This window comes from Somniosus microcephalus, chromosome 3 (genome assembly GCF_052327205.1).
Source record: "Somniosus microcephalus isolate GS21.2 chromosome 3, FLI_Smic_1.0, whole genome shotgun sequence".
Classification (NCBI taxonomy): domain Eukaryota; kingdom Metazoa; phylum Chordata; class Chondrichthyes; order Squaliformes; family Somniosidae; genus Somniosus; species Somniosus microcephalus.
In genome coordinates, this window is record NC_140989.1 from 295999104 (window position 1) to 296019057 (window position 19954).

Here is a 19954-nt window from a genome sequence, read left to right on the forward strand (position 1 = left end):
ATCGCTGCAGCCGGCAGGTCACCGATGCACTGTTCGCGAGGAGACACCAGTTCATCTCCTTCCCCATGACCCAACAGAGGCAGCAGCAGCGTGCAGTGGGATTTGGCAGGATCGCGGGCTTCCCCATGGTGCAGGGCGCCATTGACTGCACGCATGTGGCTATGCGGGCACCTATAGACAATCCCGAGGTTTACCGCAACCGCAAGGGCTACCATTCCCTCAATGTGCAGCTGGTGTGTGACCACAGGCAGCGCATCCTAGCTGTAAATGCCCGCTTCCCAGGAAGCAGCCACGATGCTTTTATCCTGCGCCAGACTACTGTGGCTGACATGTTCCAGGCACAGCCTCCACCAAGGGGATGGCTTATCGGGGACAAGGGCTACCCTTTGTGCACATGGCTCATGACCCCGCTCCGCGCGCCCAGGACCCCAGCGGAGGACTCATACAACGAAAGCCATCAAGCAACAAGGAACGTCATAGAGCAAACCATAGGCGTCCTCAAGCAAAGCTTCCGCTGCCTGGATCGCTCCGGCGGCTCTCTACAGTATTCGCCGGATAGAGTGTCCCAGTTCGTCGTCGTGTGCTGCATGCTGCACAACCTGGCTATCCGCCGGACGCAGGCACTGCCACCTGACATTGCACCACCACCTGAGGAGGACGAGCAGGAGGACCATCAGGAGGAGGAGGGGGAGGAGGAGGAGGAGCAGGCCAGGAGGGGGCCAGAAGGCCCAAGGGCCGTACGCTGGGGGCTTATTGCTCGACACTTCTAGGCCCGCTGTGAGGGAATGGCCTGTGGGAATGAGCGCACCTGAAGGCAGCCGCTCCGGAAGCCGTCAGCCGGTTAACGCAGCAAACACTTGAAACATGACACCTGGACAAGCTGAATAAATAAAAACCTTTATTTAACAAACTGAGGCCCCTTCCCACATGAAACTCAAAAACACAGAACACACCCAAAAAACAGTCACAAACATATGTCACTCCCCCAACCTGGGGAGGACTAACAAAAGTTGGCCATCCACATGGCCTTCAACATTGGCCGTAACAAAAAAAGGGCCCCCCTCGCCAACAGAAAGACCCCCATAAAAACAAAAAATGCCTTCAATTTCGGCCATCCACAAAAATCAGCCCCCAAAACACAATCCCCCCCATATATACAATGCCGCAGAGACCACACTCTAGCGGCTGTGCCGAGAGGGCGAGTCCTTAGAGAGCCTTCCCCGGCCCCTGCCCGGCCTGCTGCTCCGCCTCAACGTGGGCCCTGTGGCGGCCTCAAGGCTGGGGGAAGGCTCATGAGGGCCCCCATGCGTCGCGACAGATGCCCTTGGGGGTCGGCCAACACGACGCACGTCCCGGGAGGGGCCGGCTGCTGACTGGTTCGGCTGTGGCTGGCCAGCATCAGTGGCAGCAGCAGCTCCTCGCACCCTGGCTGGGGGAGTGGCAGTGTCGGATGCTCCAAGGGGGGCAAGCTGGCTGCTGCCAGGCGCGCGAGGCTCAGCAGACACAGTGGCAGTCGTCCGGCCTGGCAGTTCAGCTGGCGCAGCTATGTGCTGGAGGCCAGCCCGCTGTGTTGCAGCAGGGCGGCGGGTGCGGGTGCGACGCCTCTGCGTCAAAGCGAGTGTGGCAGAAGTCAGTGACCGCACTGCCCGGGTATGTGCCTCCAGCTGCTGTGACAGTGTGTCGAAGGAACCACCTCTCTGGCGACTCTCCTCCTGCAGTGCCGCGAGTAGTTCAACCCCCCTGGCGTGCGCTGCGGCCAGTTGCTCCACCCCCCTGGCCTGTGATTGCCCGAATGCTGCCACACTCTGAGCCAGGGACTCGATGGCGTGCGGCATCTGCTGCACAACCCCCATGAACTCATGGTGGCGCCGGTCAGACGCCACCGAGATCTCTTGCAGGAGGCGCACCTCCTGGCCGAGGCCACTCTCCGGACTGGAGAGAGGACTCTGCAGCTGGGGAGAAGCCGGCCGAGCTGGCCGACCCCTGCCGCCTGCCTGGACCCCACTGCAAGCAGGATCTGCCCTCCCCTGCAACACCTCCCCCTGGCTCTCCTGCATGCCAGACGTCCCCCCTTCATTGCCATCCCCTGGCACGGCTGAGGGCTCGCCCGATGGGCCGGCTTCCTCCTCGTCCTGGACGTCCTCCTCCTCCAAGGGCCTGGCACCCGGCGCCTCAGGGACCACCTCCTCCTCAGCAGCTGAAAGCAGGAAGGCACAAGAGTAGCTTTAAAGTGAGGACAGGGCGTCAGCGAGGGACGCCTGAGCGGTGGCATTATGCGCATTTGTCCGTCAGTGGGAAAGGATTTAGATCGGAAGCACTAGGGCAACGAGAGAGCTGCAAGCGGTCATCTCCTTACCAGTGGCTCCCAGCACAGGGTCCGCATCCCCGATGGCTACAGGGCCAGTCACCCGGGGACGCAGGAGTCCAGCGACGCTCTCCTCCAGAGCACTTAGAGCCTGGTAGTGGGGCCGTCCACCACCGGTCTCCACCCGGCTGCGCGCATTTCTTGCCAGCTTGGCCTGCAAGAGAAAGGACGGACTCTAAGTACAGTGTGGTGCCCTGTTGCTGTGTGTACTGCCTCCCATGGTGGAATAGCCTGGCCAGTGTGGTCAGTGCAGAAAGTGCTGTTGATGATCATGCCAGTGGCATTGCTGCGTGAGGAGGGCTGCCCATTATGCCTTTGAGGTCCCTTTGCCCATAGTGTGAGGCTCACATGCAAGGATGAGGAGGACAGTGGAAAGGGTACTCACCTTCACCAGCCGACAGAGGTCATTGAACTTTTTGCGGCACTGTTCCGCAGTCCTGGGCACATCTGAGTTTGAGGAGACCCTGCGTGCGATGCTCCTCCAGGCTTTCCTGAACTCTCTCCTGGGAGCCTTTCTGCCATTGTCCGGGCACAAGATGGGTCTTCTCTCCTGGACAGCATCAATCAGCACCCTCAGTGCATGGTCTGAGAAGCGCTGGGCTCTTTCACGGGCCATCTCCATCTGTCCTGGCGCTATTTTGTCCCACCAGCACTGTTGAGGCCTAGCAGCCGGGCTCCAGTGTGCAGGGCGTGGCAGCAGTCAAAGTTGACCCTTCCCCCTTTAAGAGCAGGCCGGCGTCAGGGTGTCTGCTGTCAAGCAACACATGACCGCACCTGCGCTGCGCCCGGCATCGGCGTTATCAGGCCGCAGCGCCGGTTTAGCGCCGGAACCGAGCATTGCAACGCCGGTTTCAGCGCTCGCCAAAACTCTTGGCCAAATCCACTGAATTTCGGCGCGGTTGCCTGCAGTTTCCGGCGGGCGCTAAATTTACCGAACGCCCGACTTTAGCGCCCCAAAACTGTGCAAACTGAATTGCTAGGCCCTGGTTTTTAAACCAGCATTGGTTCTGGTCGTGTGTTGTCTTCCCACAACGATAACATTTCGTTGTACCCGAAGTCATTTGATCCACACTGAGTACCGCTGTCTTCCGCTGCATTTCCGCCGTGCCTCTCGCTGCGGCTTCGTGCGATGCTGCAATAAGGACAGCCTTATCAAGTGTAAGATCGTTCTCTTCGAGCAGTCGTTTTTGTGTTCCTTCCTTCGACATCCCGCACACGAACTTGTCTCTCAGTGCCTCTGTCAGATTTACCCCAAACTGACAGTATTTTGCTAGCCTACGCAGTTCAACCAGGTACTCCGCGTTGCTTTCCTCTTTTCGTTGCGTTCTCACGTAAAATTTTGATCGTTCCGCTAACATCAGCGGTGTGGGGTTAAAATGATCCTTCAGGACAGCAACAATATTAGCGAAAGACTGATCCGCCGGTTTAGCTGGTGATAGAAGATGCTTCAATAACCCGTATGTCTTCGCACCCATTGAGTTTAGTAAGGTTAGAGCTTTGTCATAATTTGCTATCTTATTGACCTTACAATATATCTCGATGCGTTCTACATACGTAGCCCAATCTTCCACATCGGAATCGAAACCGTTGATGTTACTACGCTTAGGCATCTTCACACTCTTCCTGAGAAACAACAATGAAATATTTCTTTAACTTTTTTTTTCAAAATGGCGGTTTCCCGCGCTTGTCTTCTTTCCCCGCCCACTTTCAAAATGGTGGTCCCCCGCTTCTGTCTTCTTCCCCGCCTACTGGCGGCTTCCCGCGTTTCTTTCCCTGGCGGGAGGGGTAAGCTTTTCCCTCGGGCGACGACCGCTGGCTTTCGGGGTTCGCAGCCTGCGCGTCGGCTTCAGTGTGTTCCTTGTTCCCTTTTCTCGGCAGGGCAACCGGCGCTGGGTACAACCCGTTGACGGCGAACAGTTTCAGCCGCTGGGCTGGATCTCGCTCAGTCTCCCTCGCTCAGGCTCTGTCTCTCCCGCTCGCTCGGGCTCTGTCTCTCCCTCAGCAGCTTCCAATCGCGCCTCCCAGCCCTCTCGCAGTCCGGTGCTTTCCTCCCCGGCTGCGGCTGAGTTCTCCGCGATTTATTTATTTTTATATCTTCCCGCGCCTTACGATCCCGGTCGCAGCGCTTCGTGGCCTCGGTCGCTGCCCGGCCTTTTTCACTCCAATCGCGCCTCCCAGCCCTCTCGCAGTCCGGTGCTTTCCTCCCCGGCTGCGGCTGAGTTCACCGCGGTTTATTTATTTTTATATCTTCCCGCGCCTTACGATCCCGGTCGCAGCGCCTCGTGGCCTCGGTAGCTGCCCGGCCTTTTTCGCCGGTCGCGGTCTAGCTGTCTCACGACGCCGTTGCGTCTCCCAGCCCGGTTGTACCGCGGCTTCCGTGCTCCACGCTGCCCCAGTCTCAGCGCCTCTGGGCCCGACTTCTGTCCGGCTCCTTTCCCCCGACCGCAGTCGAGTTCACCGCCCTTATCCTCCGTTTATTTTTTTTATTTTTCCCTTTACTCACAGTCACCGTGGCCGACTTGCTTCTCGTGCTGATCGGCTCACTCACCACCGTGGCAGAAGGGACAATCAGTGCCTGTTGCTGATGGAAGGCTTCGTGTCTGAATTCTTCCTTCTTCCTTGCTCTGCAGACTCGAGTTTTCTCTCAGCAGAACGACGAGGGCGGGTGCCTCTTCTCGACGCTCGTTAACTGCTTCGGAAGTATTGTTGCCGCAGGGTAAGATCGAACTCGTCGCCACTGTAAAGTCTGTAGGTATTATGGCGAATTAATACACAGACTACAAGAGTAACTTTAACAGGACTTTACTATTCGAAGGTCAGGGCGAATCTGCCCAATAAATCCTGACACAGCACTTATATACCGGTGTGGTCACCGCCGGTATTACAGTATACAGCAGCCAAGACAAAGTAGTGCCACACCTAAAATAGTTCTCTTAAAGGTGGATGGTTACATACAATAGTTCTCTTAAAGGTAGAACAGTTACATACACTACAGGCTTCCCCATGGTTCAGGGCGCCATTGATTTCAGAATAAGGGGTCACCCATTTAAAACTGAGATGAGGAGGAATTTCTTCTCTCAGAGGGTGGTAAATCTGTGGAATTCTCTGCCCCAGAGAGCTGTCAAGGCTGGGTCATTGAATATATTTAAGGTGGAGATAGACAGATTTTTGAACAATAAGGGAGTGAAGGGTTATGGGGAGTGGGCAGGAAAATGGAGCTGAGCCCAAGATCAGATCAGCCATGATCTCATTAAATGGCGGAGCAGGCTTAAGGGGCCAAATGGCCTACTCCTGCTCCTATTTCTTATGTTCTTATGACTGCACCCACGTGGCATTGCGGGCACCTCATCACAATGCAGAGGTGTTCCGCAACCGCAAAGGCTTCCACTCTCTGAACGTGCTGATGGTGTGCGACCACAGACAGCGCATCCCCGGCGTCACTGCTCGCTATCCTGGCAGCAGCCACGATGCATTCATCCTGCGACAGACTGGTGTCCCAGCACTGTTCCACCCACCAATGAAGCTCGCGGCTAGCTGCTCGGAGACAAGAGTTATCCACTCGCCACCTGGCTGATGACACCCCTCCGCAACCCCAACACTCCTGCTCAGCACGCATACAATGAGAGCCATAGCGCCACCAGGAGCCTGATCGAACAGACTATCGGCATGCTAAAGCAATGGTTCCGCTGCCTTGACCGCTCTGGAGGAGCCCTACAGTACTCCCCTAATCGAGTTTCCCTTTTCCTCATTGTGTGCTGCATGCTGCACGACCTGGCCATTCTGAGGGCTCAGCCATTGCCACCAGGGATTGCAGGTCCACCTCAGAAGGAGGAAGAGGGACAGGAGGAGGAGGAGGTGGGGGAGGAGGATGAAGACAAGGAAGAGCAGCAGCAACGGAGGGGGGAGCCACTCAATCTTGCTTCTGCAATGGCCGTGCATGAGCGCCTCATTAGACAGCGCTTCCAATCAATGAGATATCACATGGCATTTGCGCAGCACAACCACATCATTACAGTCAGCTCACAGCCCCTATCACTGGGAAAAGCTCAAATGAGAAATATCACAAAATGTGCAATGTCAAATTAACAATTTATTATCGAACACAACTCTCTCTTATGAAATACAACTATTCATAAAGAAACACAACAATATATTTACAAACACATCAATTTATTAACACACACTACCCCCATTTGCTACAAAAGTATCCTTTACTCCCCCTTCTTCAATGATTTCCCTCCCCTTTTGAGTTCCTCCCTCCCAACCCTACTGTTCTTCCATAATGTGGCCCCAGTGGCTGCAGCAAGGCTGGTAGAAGGCTGCTGAGTCTGGGAGCCAAAGACTGCAGATGGCCTTGCAAGATACCATCAATCAGCTCTGGGCCTGGAGGGCCCGGCTGCAGACTGCACCAACTCTGCATGGGCAGCAGCAGTCTGGGCCTGGCTGGATTATAGGCTGCGACAAGCTCAATGGCGGAGTAGCAGTGGTGGGAGCAGGAATGCTGTCATTCTGAGAGAGGACATGTAAGGGGTTTTCCTCTCTGAGATCGCAGAGGTTTCTCTCGCCAGAGGCCTCTCTCTCTCTTTTGCACAGTGTTTGACCCACCCGCCCCTTAGATTCTAGACACTGGATTAGGTGCAGGAACTACAATGCAGAGAAGACTCTGATAGACCAAGTTTGATGAAACGAAATGAAATTTTATTGCATAAGGAAAAACAAATCAAATGCAAGCAAATGAGAGGGTACATGGGAGGGAAAAACAAATCATAACAATACATTACTGACTAAAATAGATACCGGCATATTATACTTTACAAAAGTCATCATGAAATGGGGAAACACACGGAACATCAAGGGACAACAACTCATGTTAATTATACCCAAAATAACCACCCCCTTTAACCTATCTAGATCCGATTATGAAGGGCCCGAAACATGCTCACCAATCCAACTAGGAATTGCAAGGTTTTGAAACAGGTCTGCGTTTTGATCCCTTCAGGCGTCCTGTCTCCTCATGGTCAGTGGAGCCACAGCGGGCTGCACCACACCTCTCTCTCTCTCTCTCTCTCTCTCTCGAGGTGAAGGTCACGGGCAGGCTGGACACTGACGGGCCTGGATGTCGGCGGAGATCATCTGCTTGACCACGGTTGGAAGCCTCTAGCTGGCTTTCATATAGGTTTCTTCGGTAGTTTTTCTACCCTCCCGTTTCGTCAACGGCCCGGGGTTGGTCGATGATCTCCCGATGTTTTACCCCGGGGCGGGACGCCAACTCGAACCATCTTCTTCTCCGAACTCCAGCTGCTATCGAAGGTAACGGCTATTACCGAAGGTCCCACGAAGATGATGAAGAAAAGGAACCTCTCTCTTCCCAATATCTAAGATGGAGCTTCTCCTCTCGCTACCCCCGGTGTCTCCAATTATACTTCTCAGAAGAAGCCTCTATCTCCCGCCAAATCAAGGTTAGTCTTTGTTTAACATTTGGCGGGCTTATGGCACAGCGGGGTAGTTATTATATTTAAACTGTTTTCGGGATGGCCGGTGATGGCCATCTCTGGTCTGGAATGACCTGGTAATGTTTTAATGTTTTCTTGATGTCTTTAACGGGTCCTTGATGTGTTCCTTATGAATATGGAACTGTTCCCCTTTGTCTGGGTAAACATTTAGATGGCCTTTGTCTACAGGCCGATCTGACTGGATCTGCATCCAATCTTTATGTATGTGTATATGTCTAGTTTCGTTCTCTCAGAAACGGCTCCCAGAACTTACTATGGGTTGAATCCACAAAGGCTGTCTGGGGACTGCAGGAACCATTTTAAAGTGTTCAATAAGTCAGTCATGGGGTCTGGTGGCCATTTTGTGTGTTCCTTTTCTGGGCTTCTTTTAAAACAGTCTCTTAAAATCTCGGCCTCTTCTGCCAGAGGGCCCTTATAGTACAATATTAATTTTGTGAATTCTACAGTCCCCCCTGATGATACTATAACTTGCTTGAAGTATCATAACTCTGGGTGAGCAAAATTTTCTGACCTTCCATAATTAAACCATCCCCTGTGATTACCTATCTATGACCCCACGACACATGTATTTCCCATTTCAGAAAACCTACAGTGTACATTAAGCATCTATAGATGGCAACACATTGGATTTAAAAGCTGACACACTTATTTCCAGGCGTGGAGGGGGGCCTAATACCCCTACACCACCTGGTCCATACACATTATCATTTATTAACAACAACTCGCTTAACGAGTTTCAATAACAAAAAATAAAATACACACACAAAAATTACACATGGCCAAACATTAAACAAAAGGGACGGAGAGAAACTTTAACTTTATACACAACAGCAAAAAAACTAAACGGGTGTCTCTTCTTCTACCCGCACATAATGCTTTCTCCATTCTCCTCTGTTCTCGTACTTCTGCGAATGTCTGACCTTTTTACAGTGTACAAACAGTAAATAAACCACAATAAAAACCTGACACACTACAAGGATGTGAGAGGCTATCCTAATCCAAGAAGGACTTCTATATTAGTGAACAGGTCCCACCACGGTGAGGTTACTATATCTAATATGTTTGCCCCTATCTCTAAAGTCTTCTGCTCCAGTGTGTAAAAATGTTTCTGTGAAACGACAACGGCTTTTAATATCTTGGTGAGGTGTTCAGGGAGAGGGGGAATGATGTATCCAAAATGTGCAATGAATCATTGAAGATCGGTGAAATTCTCTTTAACAGTGATGTGAACAGTGGAAGGTTCAGGAATGGGGACAATTCGCTCTTGGGCCACTTGAACTTCTGCCTTGGGCTTGAAGCAGAAGCTGCTGTCACTTACCGGACACCAGCCGTGCTGTCCATGTTGGTAGTGGGGCGCTGCAGTGGTGACACAGTATGTCCCACCTCCTATATATGCCACCTGCGGGGGCACATGGCCTTGTGCCATTGCCCCCATGGTGCAATTTATAGGCTTCGTGCCAGCAGTTCTGAACCGCACTGTGGTTTCGAATAGGCATTCAAGTGCTGGGGACACAGGATGATGTGTGCTCCCCGGCTCCGGCACCCTGAGAGGTCGGTACCCGTCATTGCATGCTCCCATCGAATGACGTAAGGTGGGACCGCTGTATAGCGAATGTGTGCACCCCCCTGAATGAATCCAATGTTCTCCACCCTGTATATTGGGGTGGGTTTAGCTGTCTTTCCCATCACCAGCATTCTTACCATTATACCCATAATGGTGTGATTAGACCGCCCACAGTCCACTGGGACTGGGTAGGCTTCTGAAGCTAGTCTGAGCTGGCACGGACTTAATGCATTCTCAAAAGGGTGGAGGGCTGCGAGGTGCTTGTTGCTGATCCAGGAGGGGACTAAACCTTGTTTTAAATCCTCCAGATTACTGCGGCCCTCGCCCAGTAACCACGCCCCGTACAGCACGCAAGCTTCGTTCTGCGCAGCCTGATCGGACGCATTCCGATCCTCCCTGATGAGAGCATTTACCGTTCTGGCGTGTTTCTCCAGCTCAGCAATAATTTCTTTTAAGTGTAGTGTCATGGCCTGGTCCTCATGTAACTCAGAACCCACTACCTTGTTCTCGTCAGTCAGTATCTTTCGTAAGTGTGTTTTCAAACCATTGATCTGGGTCTGCAGCTCCACGTCATCCAGAGTGTTGATGACGGAAGTCCCTGTGTTAAAAGCTGTAAAAATATAATTTACTGTACCCCTTCTTTGTCTCCCTATCCTGTCCAAGGCCTCATGTGATGTGGTGTACAATTCAGCTCTGTCTACATCAGCAAAGTCGAATTCTTAAAACTGCCTGAACATGTTTGTTAACAGGGCCTGTTACAATTGCTCCATTACCTTGGGGCACCACTCTGGCAATCGCACCTCGGTGAGGTTTAAAATCACCGAGGCCACCGCGTAGTGCACCCCTTGGTACAGCACCTGACCTGTGGGTACTAATACCAATCCGTTCCTGTGTCCCTTGGTAGTGGTGGGGCACCCTTCCTTGCGGGCTTTGGCTACCAGAATCGTGGGCAGGGGCTTGCGGGGGCGGGTGATGAGCTCAGTGGCGTTTACTGGGATCGGAGAGTATGGGACTCCGCACGCCCGTTCTGAACCCCACATACAGATGTAGATCCCCTCATCTTGTTCCCACCATTTGTCCCAACAGACACTCAAACCCCCTTGAGTCCCCGTAATAGTCCGATGGGTATTGTTACCCAGTCTCTCCCACTCGACTGTGGAGTTCTTCATGGTCTTACTCAGCTTCCGAAGCCACCATTGTAGTGTATGTACCTTTAAGAGAGAACTACTTTTACAGCTCCTGTATACTGTAGTACCGGCAGTGACCACACCTGTATATAAGCCTTGAGCATGCCTCTGTACCCCCAGTCTTGAGACTACCCTACTCCAGTAAATAACTGTTGATTGTTAAGTTACAGCATCCGTGTGGTTATTGAAAAACATCATACTCTCCGAATCACGGATCTAACAGTGGCGACGAGTGTCGATTCGAATCTACCTGCAACTCTGCATTTCCCTTCGAGGATTCGCTCCGGGAGGGCGGTGGAAGAAAGTCGAGGCCAGAAGCACGGGCGTCAACCACGAGCAACCGCCCAGTCGTCCGACAGAGAGTGAACATCGCAGGGGAGGCTGTGGAGAGCCGGGCTTGGTTCCCCAGCCACGACGATCAGCAACAGACTGACGACAGGTACAGCGCAGACCCTTCCCGGACAGCGGCGGCTGGAGCCGACCAACAGCGGAGAAAAAGCCAAGCAGCATCGACGGGGTAAGATAGAGGGTGAAGCGCACAGGGCGCAGCCGGGGGTTGAAAACAGAGCGGCGTCGAGGAAAAACAAAACGGAGAGAGAGAGGGTAAAGCAGCAGCCGGGTTCAGGACCAAGCGGCGGAAACGGGAAAGGCGCACAGAAAAAAAAAAGCGCAGAGCACAGCCAGGGCTCAAGGGCTGAACAGTGTCCACGGGGAGAAGAAGGGAGAGCGTGGGAGACGCCATTGAGCCGCGGAGAAGAAGGAAGAGCGAGGGAGGCGCCATTTTTAGAAGCCGCAGCGGAGAAGAAGGGCGAGCGCGGGAAGAAAGGAAAGCGCGGGAGACGCCATTTTGTGCCAATGGAGAAGAAGGGAAAGTGCGGGATTTGCCATTTTTGACAGTTAAATCACACCCAGGGATGCTGAAGAGTGGCAGTATCTCTACGTTCGACAATGAAGTCGAAGATTGGGCGACATATGTGGAACGTATTGAGGTGTACTGCAGGGCGAATGAAGTGCCAGATGCTAGGAAAGCACTGGTTTTGTTAAATTCCATGGGTGCAAAAACTTATGGGTTACTGTGAAACCTAATAACCCCAGAGGAGCCTGTGAACAAGAATTTCGAAAGCATAGTAGAAATCCTACAGGACCACTTAAACCCCACACCGCTGCTGATAGCAGAACGATTTAAGTTCCATAAAAGGAACCAACACAAAGACGAAAGCAATGCTGAGTACTTAACGGAACTGCGCAAGCTATCGAAACACTGCCAGTTTGGAGTGGGACTAGCAGATACGTTAAGGGGCAAGTTTGTGTGTGGGCTGCAAAGTGAAGGAACCCAGAAACGGCTTCTATCAGAAAAGGATCTTACGCTGGACAAGGCTTTCAGTATGGCAGTATCACATGAAGCAGCCGCAAGGGGCGCTGCAGAGATACAACGGAGACCGCAAGAATATGGCACCAATGAAATGTCTCCTATGGAACAGGGAAGTGTTATCGCTGCGGCAGAATAACACATGACCAGAAGGATTGTTGGTTCAAGGACCAAGTGTGCAGACAGTGTGGAAAAGCAGGACACATAGCAAGAGTCTGCAGGTCAGGGAAGAAAACCAACAGCAAGAAATCTCCACAGGAGAAGTACAAAAAGGTACACAAGGTGATGGACAGTAGTTCAGACGAACAGAAAAGTGACACAGACTCCGGAAGCAAAGAGCTGGGTTGTCTGAAACTACATAAGGTAACCAAAATGGAGGATCACCAGACTATCTGGGTTACACTCAAGATAGACGGAGTCCAAGTGAAAATGGAATTGGACACAGGATCAGCCCTAACAGTCATAAACCAAAGGGACTACAAGCGGCTATTTTCACATATACCCTTGAAAGCTACAGAGATTGTCTTGAAGACATACACGGGGCAAAAAGTCTACCCCAAAGGAAAAATAAGGGTGAAAGTGATATACAAAGGCCAGGAAATACCTAAAATGGACATATATGTATTGCCAGATGGAGGACCACCACTGCTAGGACGTGAATGGATCCAGAAGATACAATTAGACTGGCATTCCATACAGGCACTGAAGGTTGAGGCCAAAAAGGATGACGACGTCACACCTGGACGACTGTCAAAAATGCTAACTGACGCAAAAGAAGTGTTCCAGGAGGGACTCGGAACACTAAAAGGCATAACAGCAACGATTAAAATAGAGGAAAATGCAAGCCCAAAGTTTCTTAAGGCCAGACCAGTGCCTTATGCGATCAGACCAGCTGTCGAAGCAGAGCTGGAAGGGTTGGAACGTTCAGGAGTGCTGTCCAAAGTAGACTGGAGCGAGTGGGCTACACCCATCGTTCCTGTAATGAAGAGGTCGTTGAGTAATACGCCTGGGGAACCAAAGAAGGTCCGCATCTGTGGGGATTTTAAGGTGACAGTGAACCCAGCCCTTCACACGGTACAATATCCGCTTCCACGAATTGAGGATATTTTCGCCTCGCTATCTGGAGGTAAACACTTCACCAAAATTGATCTAGCCCAGGCGTACTTGCAAATGGAGGTAGAAGAAGCCTCGAAACAATACCTTACGATCAACACTCATAAAGGTCTCTATCAATACAACCGGCTGGTGTTCGGGGTAGCATCGGCTCCGGCTATTTGGCAAAGGGCGATGGATCAAGTCCTGCAAGGGATTCCAGGGACCCAGTGTTATTTGGATGACATCCTGGTCACGGGCGAAAATGACAGTGATCACCTTGCCAACTTGGAGAAGGTGCTCACCAGATTAAAGGAATATGGGCTACGAGCTAATCGCCATAAGTGCGAGTTTTTCCAGAAGCAGATCTCGTATTGTGGCCACGTCATCGATGAAGAGGGGTTACATAAGTCCCCTGAAAAGATTGAGGCAGTAGTCAAGGCTCCAGCACCGAAAAATGTGTCACAACTGAGGTCGTTCCTCGGGCTGGTAAACTATTACCATAAGTTCTTACCAAATTTGTCCACGGTATTACACCCACTGAACACTCTACTGCAAACAGGGGTACCATGGAAGTGGAATGACGAACGTAGACGAGCTTTCCAGAAGTGTAAAGAATTGATCACATCAAAAGAGGTGTTGGCCCATTTCAACCCAGCACTACCAATTCGTTTGGCATGTGATGCATCACCCTATGGTATTGGAGCGGTGCTGTCGCACAAATTCCCAGACAGGTTGGAGAGGCCAGTAGCCTTTGCGTCACCTCAGCTGAGCGCAACTACGCCCAGATTGACAGGGAGGCCCACAGCCTAGTATGGGGAGTAAAAAAATTCAACCACTATCTGCATGGGCAGAAGTTCACCTTGCTGACTGACCACCAACCACTTGTCTCCATCTTTAATCCTAAAAAGGGCGTTCCAGTGATGACTGCACAACGGTTACAAAGATGATCCCTGTTTCTAGGGGCGAATCAATATGAAATAGAATATAAAGGCACGAAACAGCATGGAAACGCTGATGGGCTATCGCGCCTGCCACTGCCTACTGTGGAGGAAGCACCAGCAGTGGACCCTATCGAGATATTTTATTCGTCAATAATTGAACGATTGCCAGTAACGAACGTGGATATAGAGAAGGAGACCCGCAATGATCCGACGCTGTATCGGGTATATGATTTGACGGTGAGGGGATGGCCAACACATGGCGACTCACTGTTGCCAGCATTCTCATCCAGAAGAGAACAGCTGTCAGTATGCCAGGGGACAGTGATGTGTGGATCTAGAGTGGTGATTCCACCCAAGTTAAGGGAGAGAGTGCTAAATGAGCTTCATGAAGGTCATCTGGGAGGGGTGAAAATGAAAAGCCTTGCTAGGGCTTATGTGTGGTGGCCGGGAATTGATCAACAAATCGAAGACCTAACCAAGAGCTGCTCAGGATGCCAGAAGGTCCAAAATGCACCACCACATGCCCCTCTACTCCCATGGGAGTGGCCCTTCTCTCCATGGCAATGGGTGCATATTGATTTCGCTGGTCCATTCATGGACTCAATGTTCTTAATAGCAGTGGATGCTCATTCGAAATGGCCTGAGGTGATGAAAATGTCCTCAACCACTACAGAGAAAACGATTGCAGTCCTACGGACCATATTTGCCAGGAACGGCTTGCCAGAGCAGATTTGCTCTGATAATGGACCACAGTTTGTGTCCGAAGAGTTTCGAAAATTTATGAGAAGGAATGGGGTAAGGCATTACACATCTGCCCCGTATCATCCAGCCACAAATGGATTGGCTGAGAGGTTCGTACAAACCTTTAAGAAGGCGATAAAGGCCATGTGCGACGATGAAATTCCACTATAGCATAAGGTGGACAATTTCTTATTAGCCTACCGAAACGCGACACATGCAGTTACCAACCAGACCCCGGCCATGATGTTCTTTAACTGAAGGTTGAGATCTCATCTGGACTTGCTCAGACCAAATGTGCGAAGAAATGTTGAGGATAGACAATTCCAGCACATCAATGAGAAGCCGACAAGGAGCGTCTTGGCCCGTGACTACCGAACAGAGAAATGGCAACCCAGAACGATATGCACAAGGCAGGGGCCATTAATGTACACAGTGGATGTCGAGGAGAACATTGTGAGACGCCATGTCGATCAGATCTTAGCATCACAGGAACGAGTCAACCCCATGTCTCGCGTACCTGGGGATGAACCCGACGTACCGGTAGCATCTACCTCCGAACCAGTAGCAGTGGAAACCGATGAACTAACCGACGAAAAGGGGCCAGAATCGCCTCCGCACCAAGAACAAGAACCTCAGGAAAGGCGCTATCCCGAAAGGATCAGGAAGCCGCCCCAAAGACTGAATCTATAAATGGACTATTGTTGTTTAATGTACATGTTAAAGTGTTAATTGTTATTTGAATATTATGGGTACTGCTAATCTAAAAGGGGAGGAATTGTAGTGTATGTACCTTTAAGAGAGAACTACTTTTACAGCTCCTGTATACTGTAGTACCAGCAGTGACCACACCCGTATATAAGCCTTGAGCATGCCTCTGTACCCCCAGTCTTGAGACTACACTACTCCAGTAAATACCTGTTGATTGTTAAGTTACAGCATCCGTGTGGTTATTGAAAAACATCATACTCTTCGAATCACGGATCTAACAGCCATCAGCGGTCCAAAGGAACATGTCCATTACAAACCAGGCAAATCTTCTTCCCGACGGTGACGCTGACTCTGGGTGCGATGACCCTCACTCGGGGAAGGCTCTCGGTACGCAAACCCGGACTGGCTGGAGTATTCCGTAGAGTTTGACCCCAGCCATCCTGGCCACCTCCCTTCATGGAAATAGGTGGCTATCTCCTCAACGTCCCGCGCGCCCGACCCATCGGTCGCGATGGGGGCTGTGCTCCCCGAGCACCCGTAGATCGTGGAGTCCTTGGTGCGGCCCCGATAGGCCCAGCTACACCCGATCACCGCGAACGCGATGAGAATTCCTCTCGTCATCTCCGTGGTACCTGTAACAAATTAAACGATACAGCCAGGCTCCCGAGAGATTCTGTCCTAAGTGAAGGCATGATCGGGTCTATCGACCTCGATCTAAAACAGCACACTTACTGGGCAGATTCCAAAACCAGTTATAACACTAATCACTTTAATATTTACACACCTTAAACTTAATTAAACTTAAACTTAACTTATGTACAGCGCCGCCCGTCCCCGGGCGGCTTACCTAATCCCTGATTGAACTGCAGCTTCCCGCTCCTTGTGGCGGGGCTGCACTGACCTGCGGCTTGGGTTCCCCGCAGCCTTTTGCTGTCAATTGGGGACTGCGTTTTGCCAGAGATTTCCCAAGTCTGCGTTTTCTGAAGGTGGGGGAATCGGGCCAGGGTTTTACCGGCTGAGGCATTCGAGCCGACCTGTGAAGAGGTATTTTGGGCGTGGCTCCCTTAGCGAGTTGACCTTCGGTTGGGACTTTAGCCCTCACAGCCCGTGGCACCTCCACAGCTGCCGGCTTCGGCTCCCTTCCCTCAGGCTCCGCCCCTTTGGGACTTGGGTCTGTGGCAGATGACTCCTCCTCACCTGTCCCTACAGGTGGATGATCCCCGCCCCCAATTTCTACCTCCCCTAAGTTTGCATCGAGGGCGGGACCTCCGTCCTCCGACTCCACCTCCTCCAGAATCGTGTCGAGGGCGAGGCCTTGCTGTTCGGGCTCCCCCCCGATGGCGTTCGGATCAGGAGGAGGGCCTTGGTCTTCGGGCTCCTCCTCGTCCGAGTCCCAGGCCAGTGGGGAAACCTCCCAGGTGGGCGGGACAGTTTCTCCCTCCAGGCAGGCTGCGGTTCCAGCCTGTGTGGTCTGTGACTTATTGCACGCCTCAGGCTGAGGATTTTCACCTTCAGACCTGGCCTCAGTTGTCGGCTCCTTTGCACCCGGCTTAAATAGTTTGCACTGATTGATGTGAAACCATTTTGTGCGCCGGGGCAGCTTCACTGCGTAAACCATAGGGCTGGCTTTGTCTACAAGGCTGTAGGGCCCCATGTACAGTGGTTCTAAACTCTCCACTCGGGCATAGTTTCTCACCATGACCTGATCTCCCACTCCTGTGTCTTACGGGGTTCGAGCAGCAGTCGGTTGCCCTGATGCTGTTTTCCCATGTTCCCAGCCGTTTGCCCATAAACCTGTTTTAGGCGCTCCAAAAGGGTCCGGGCAAACTTGTCCCGATTCACCTCTTGGAGCTGACCCTCAGTGAGCACCGGGGCTAGTACATAGGTGGGGGTTCGCATGACTCTCCCAGTCATTAATTCATGCGGGGAGTACCCCGTACTTTTAGACTGGCTAGCCCAGATCCCCATAAGGACTAGAGGCAAGGCTTCCGCCCATTTCTGGGGCGAGCCCATTGTCTCTTTCCTCAGTTTTTCTTTGAGGGCGCGGTTCATGCGTTCCACAATCCCGGATGACTTAGGATTGTGGGCCACGTGCCACTTCCCTTCAATGCCTAAGAGCATGAGGGTGTTCTGCATCACTTGGCCGGTGAAATGACTCCCTCGGTCGGACTCCACGGGAACTACAATGCAGAGAAGACTCTGATAGACCAAGTTTAATGAATCAAAATGAAATTTTATTGCATAAGGAAAAACAAATCAAATGCAAGCAAATGAGAGGGTACATGGGAGGGAAAAACAAATCATAACAATACATTACTGACTAAAATAGATACCGGCATATTATACTTTACAAAAGTCATCATGAAATGGGGAAACACACGGAACATCGAGGGACAACAACTCATGTTAATTATACCCAAAATAACCACCCCCTTTAACCTATCTAGATCCGATTATGAAGGGCCCGAAACATGCTCACCAATCCAACTAGGAATTGCAAGGTTTTGAAACAGGTCTGCGTTTTGATCCCTTCAGGCATCCTGTCTCCTCGTGGTCAGTGGAGCCACAGCGGGCTGCACCACACCTCTCTCTCTCTCTCTCTCTCTCTCTCTCTCTCTCTCTCGAGGTGAAGGTCACGGGCAGGCTGGACACTGACGGGCCTGGATGTCGGCGGAGATCATCTGCTTGACCACGGTTGGAAGCCTCTAGCTAGCTTTCATATAGGTTTCTTCGGTAGTTTTTCTACCCTCCCGTTTCGTCAACGGCCCGGGGTTGGTCGATGATCTCCCGATGTTTTACCCCGGGGCGGGACGCCGACTCGAACCGTCTTCTTCTCCGAACTCCAGCTGCTATCGAAGGTAACGGCTATTACCGAAGGTCCCACGAAGATGATGAAGAAAAGGAACCTCTCTCTTCCCAATATCTAAGATGGAGCTTCTCCTCTCGCTACCCCTGGTGTCTCCAATTATACTTCTCAGAAGAAGCCTCTATCTCCCGCCAAATCAAGGTTAGTCTTTGTTTAACTTTAGGCGGGCTTATGGCACAGCGGGGTAGTTATTATATTTAAACTGTTTTCGGGATGGCCGGTGATGGCCATCTCTGGTCTGGAATGACCTGGTAATGTTTTAATGTCTTCTTGATGTCTTTAACGGGTCCTTGATGTGTTCCTTATGAATATGGAACTGTTCCCCTTTGCCTGGGTAAACATTTGGATGGCCTTTATCTACAGGCCAATCTGACTGGATCTGCATCCAATCTTTATGTATGTGTATATGTCTGGTTTCATTCTCTCAGAAACGGCTTCCAGAACTTACTATGGGTTGAATCCACAAAGGCTGTCTGGGGACTGCAGGAACCATTTTAAAGTGTTCAATAAGTCAGTCACGGGGTCTGGTGGCCATTTTGTGTGTCCCTTTTCTGGGCTTCTTTTAAAACAGTCTTTTAAAATCTCGGCCTCTTCTGCCAGAGGGCCCTTATAGTACAATATTAATTTTGCGAATTCTACAGACAGCAACTTCCTGCTCGACTGACACACTGCTCGAGCACAGATTGCTGGCCTGCTGCGGCACCATGAGATCCCCGGTGGACAGTGGGCGACCCAGCGACGATGGCAGCAGTCAGCGCTTGCGTGGCATCAATATGAGACTGCATCAGAGCAATCTGAGATTGCATGCCAGCAACCACTGACTCCATTACAGCACTAAGCCGCTGTGTTGCTTTGACATGTACTGCAATAGCTGCTGCTACCTCACCCATGACACGCAGCTTGAGCTCTGGATCCCCACGATCTCTCTGCGTGTTGACCACCCTTTGCAAACTGCCAAAGATGGGCTCGATGGTGTGTGCAGAGATGAGAGCAATGCTGGAGGTGGACTCCTCCAAGGCCCTAGCCAGTGCATCCATGCTCTTGGGCACCCTTGCCATTGCACCCATGAGTTTGGTGTGCATGCCCATCGCCTCCACATCGAGGTCCTCATCCGAGTCCTATGCAGCAGAACTCTCCCTCCGGGGAGATGGCCCCTGAGCTTTCCTTTCCCCGTGGTGTTGCTGCAGCCCGCTGGGCCCTGGGGCTTCACCCACATCAGACCCATGTACTAGGCTCCCCTCCAGCGACCTCATGGCCCCATTATCCGACCTAGCGCCTTCAGGAGACACAGGCAGTGAGGCTCTGGCTTGTTCTTTATCCTCCTCTCCCGCGTCGCTGCCCCTGGGAGGCTGAAGGACAGGCTGGTCAGCTGGTGGCTGATTATCTGAAAGCTTAAAGGCACAAGAGCGGGGTTAGGAAGGGAGCAAGGAATGGAGACAGTATACTTACATGGAAAGTGGGAAAGGCTTGTGGTGTGAGGGGGAAGTGGTATGAGAGAAGATGGAGATGTTGTTAACCCCAAGGGGGTCGACGTCTCCGACGGCCACAGAGCCCATGACCTGGGCAGCAATGATGCATTCCACTCGCTCCTCCAGATTTGTAAGG

General features: G+C 51.8%; 1 protein-coding gene across 1 annotated transcript in view; it reads right to left on the reverse strand.

Annotated features, from left to right (window-relative positions):
• Positions 1-1108: 1108 nt before the first annotated feature.
• Positions 1109-19954, reverse strand: part of LOC147122070 (uncharacterized) — a 196241-nt gene continuing 177395 nt past the window's right edge. Inside the window, exons 3-4 of the mRNA XM_085978153.1 lie at positions 2357-2540; positions 1109-2197 (exon numbers count right to left, since the gene is read on the reverse strand). Of these exons, the coding sequence (XP_085834279.1) occupies positions 1179-2197; positions 2357-2540 (1203 nt within the window). The 3' untranslated portion in view covers positions 1109-1178. The remainder of the gene's footprint in view (positions 2198-2356; positions 2541-19954) is intronic.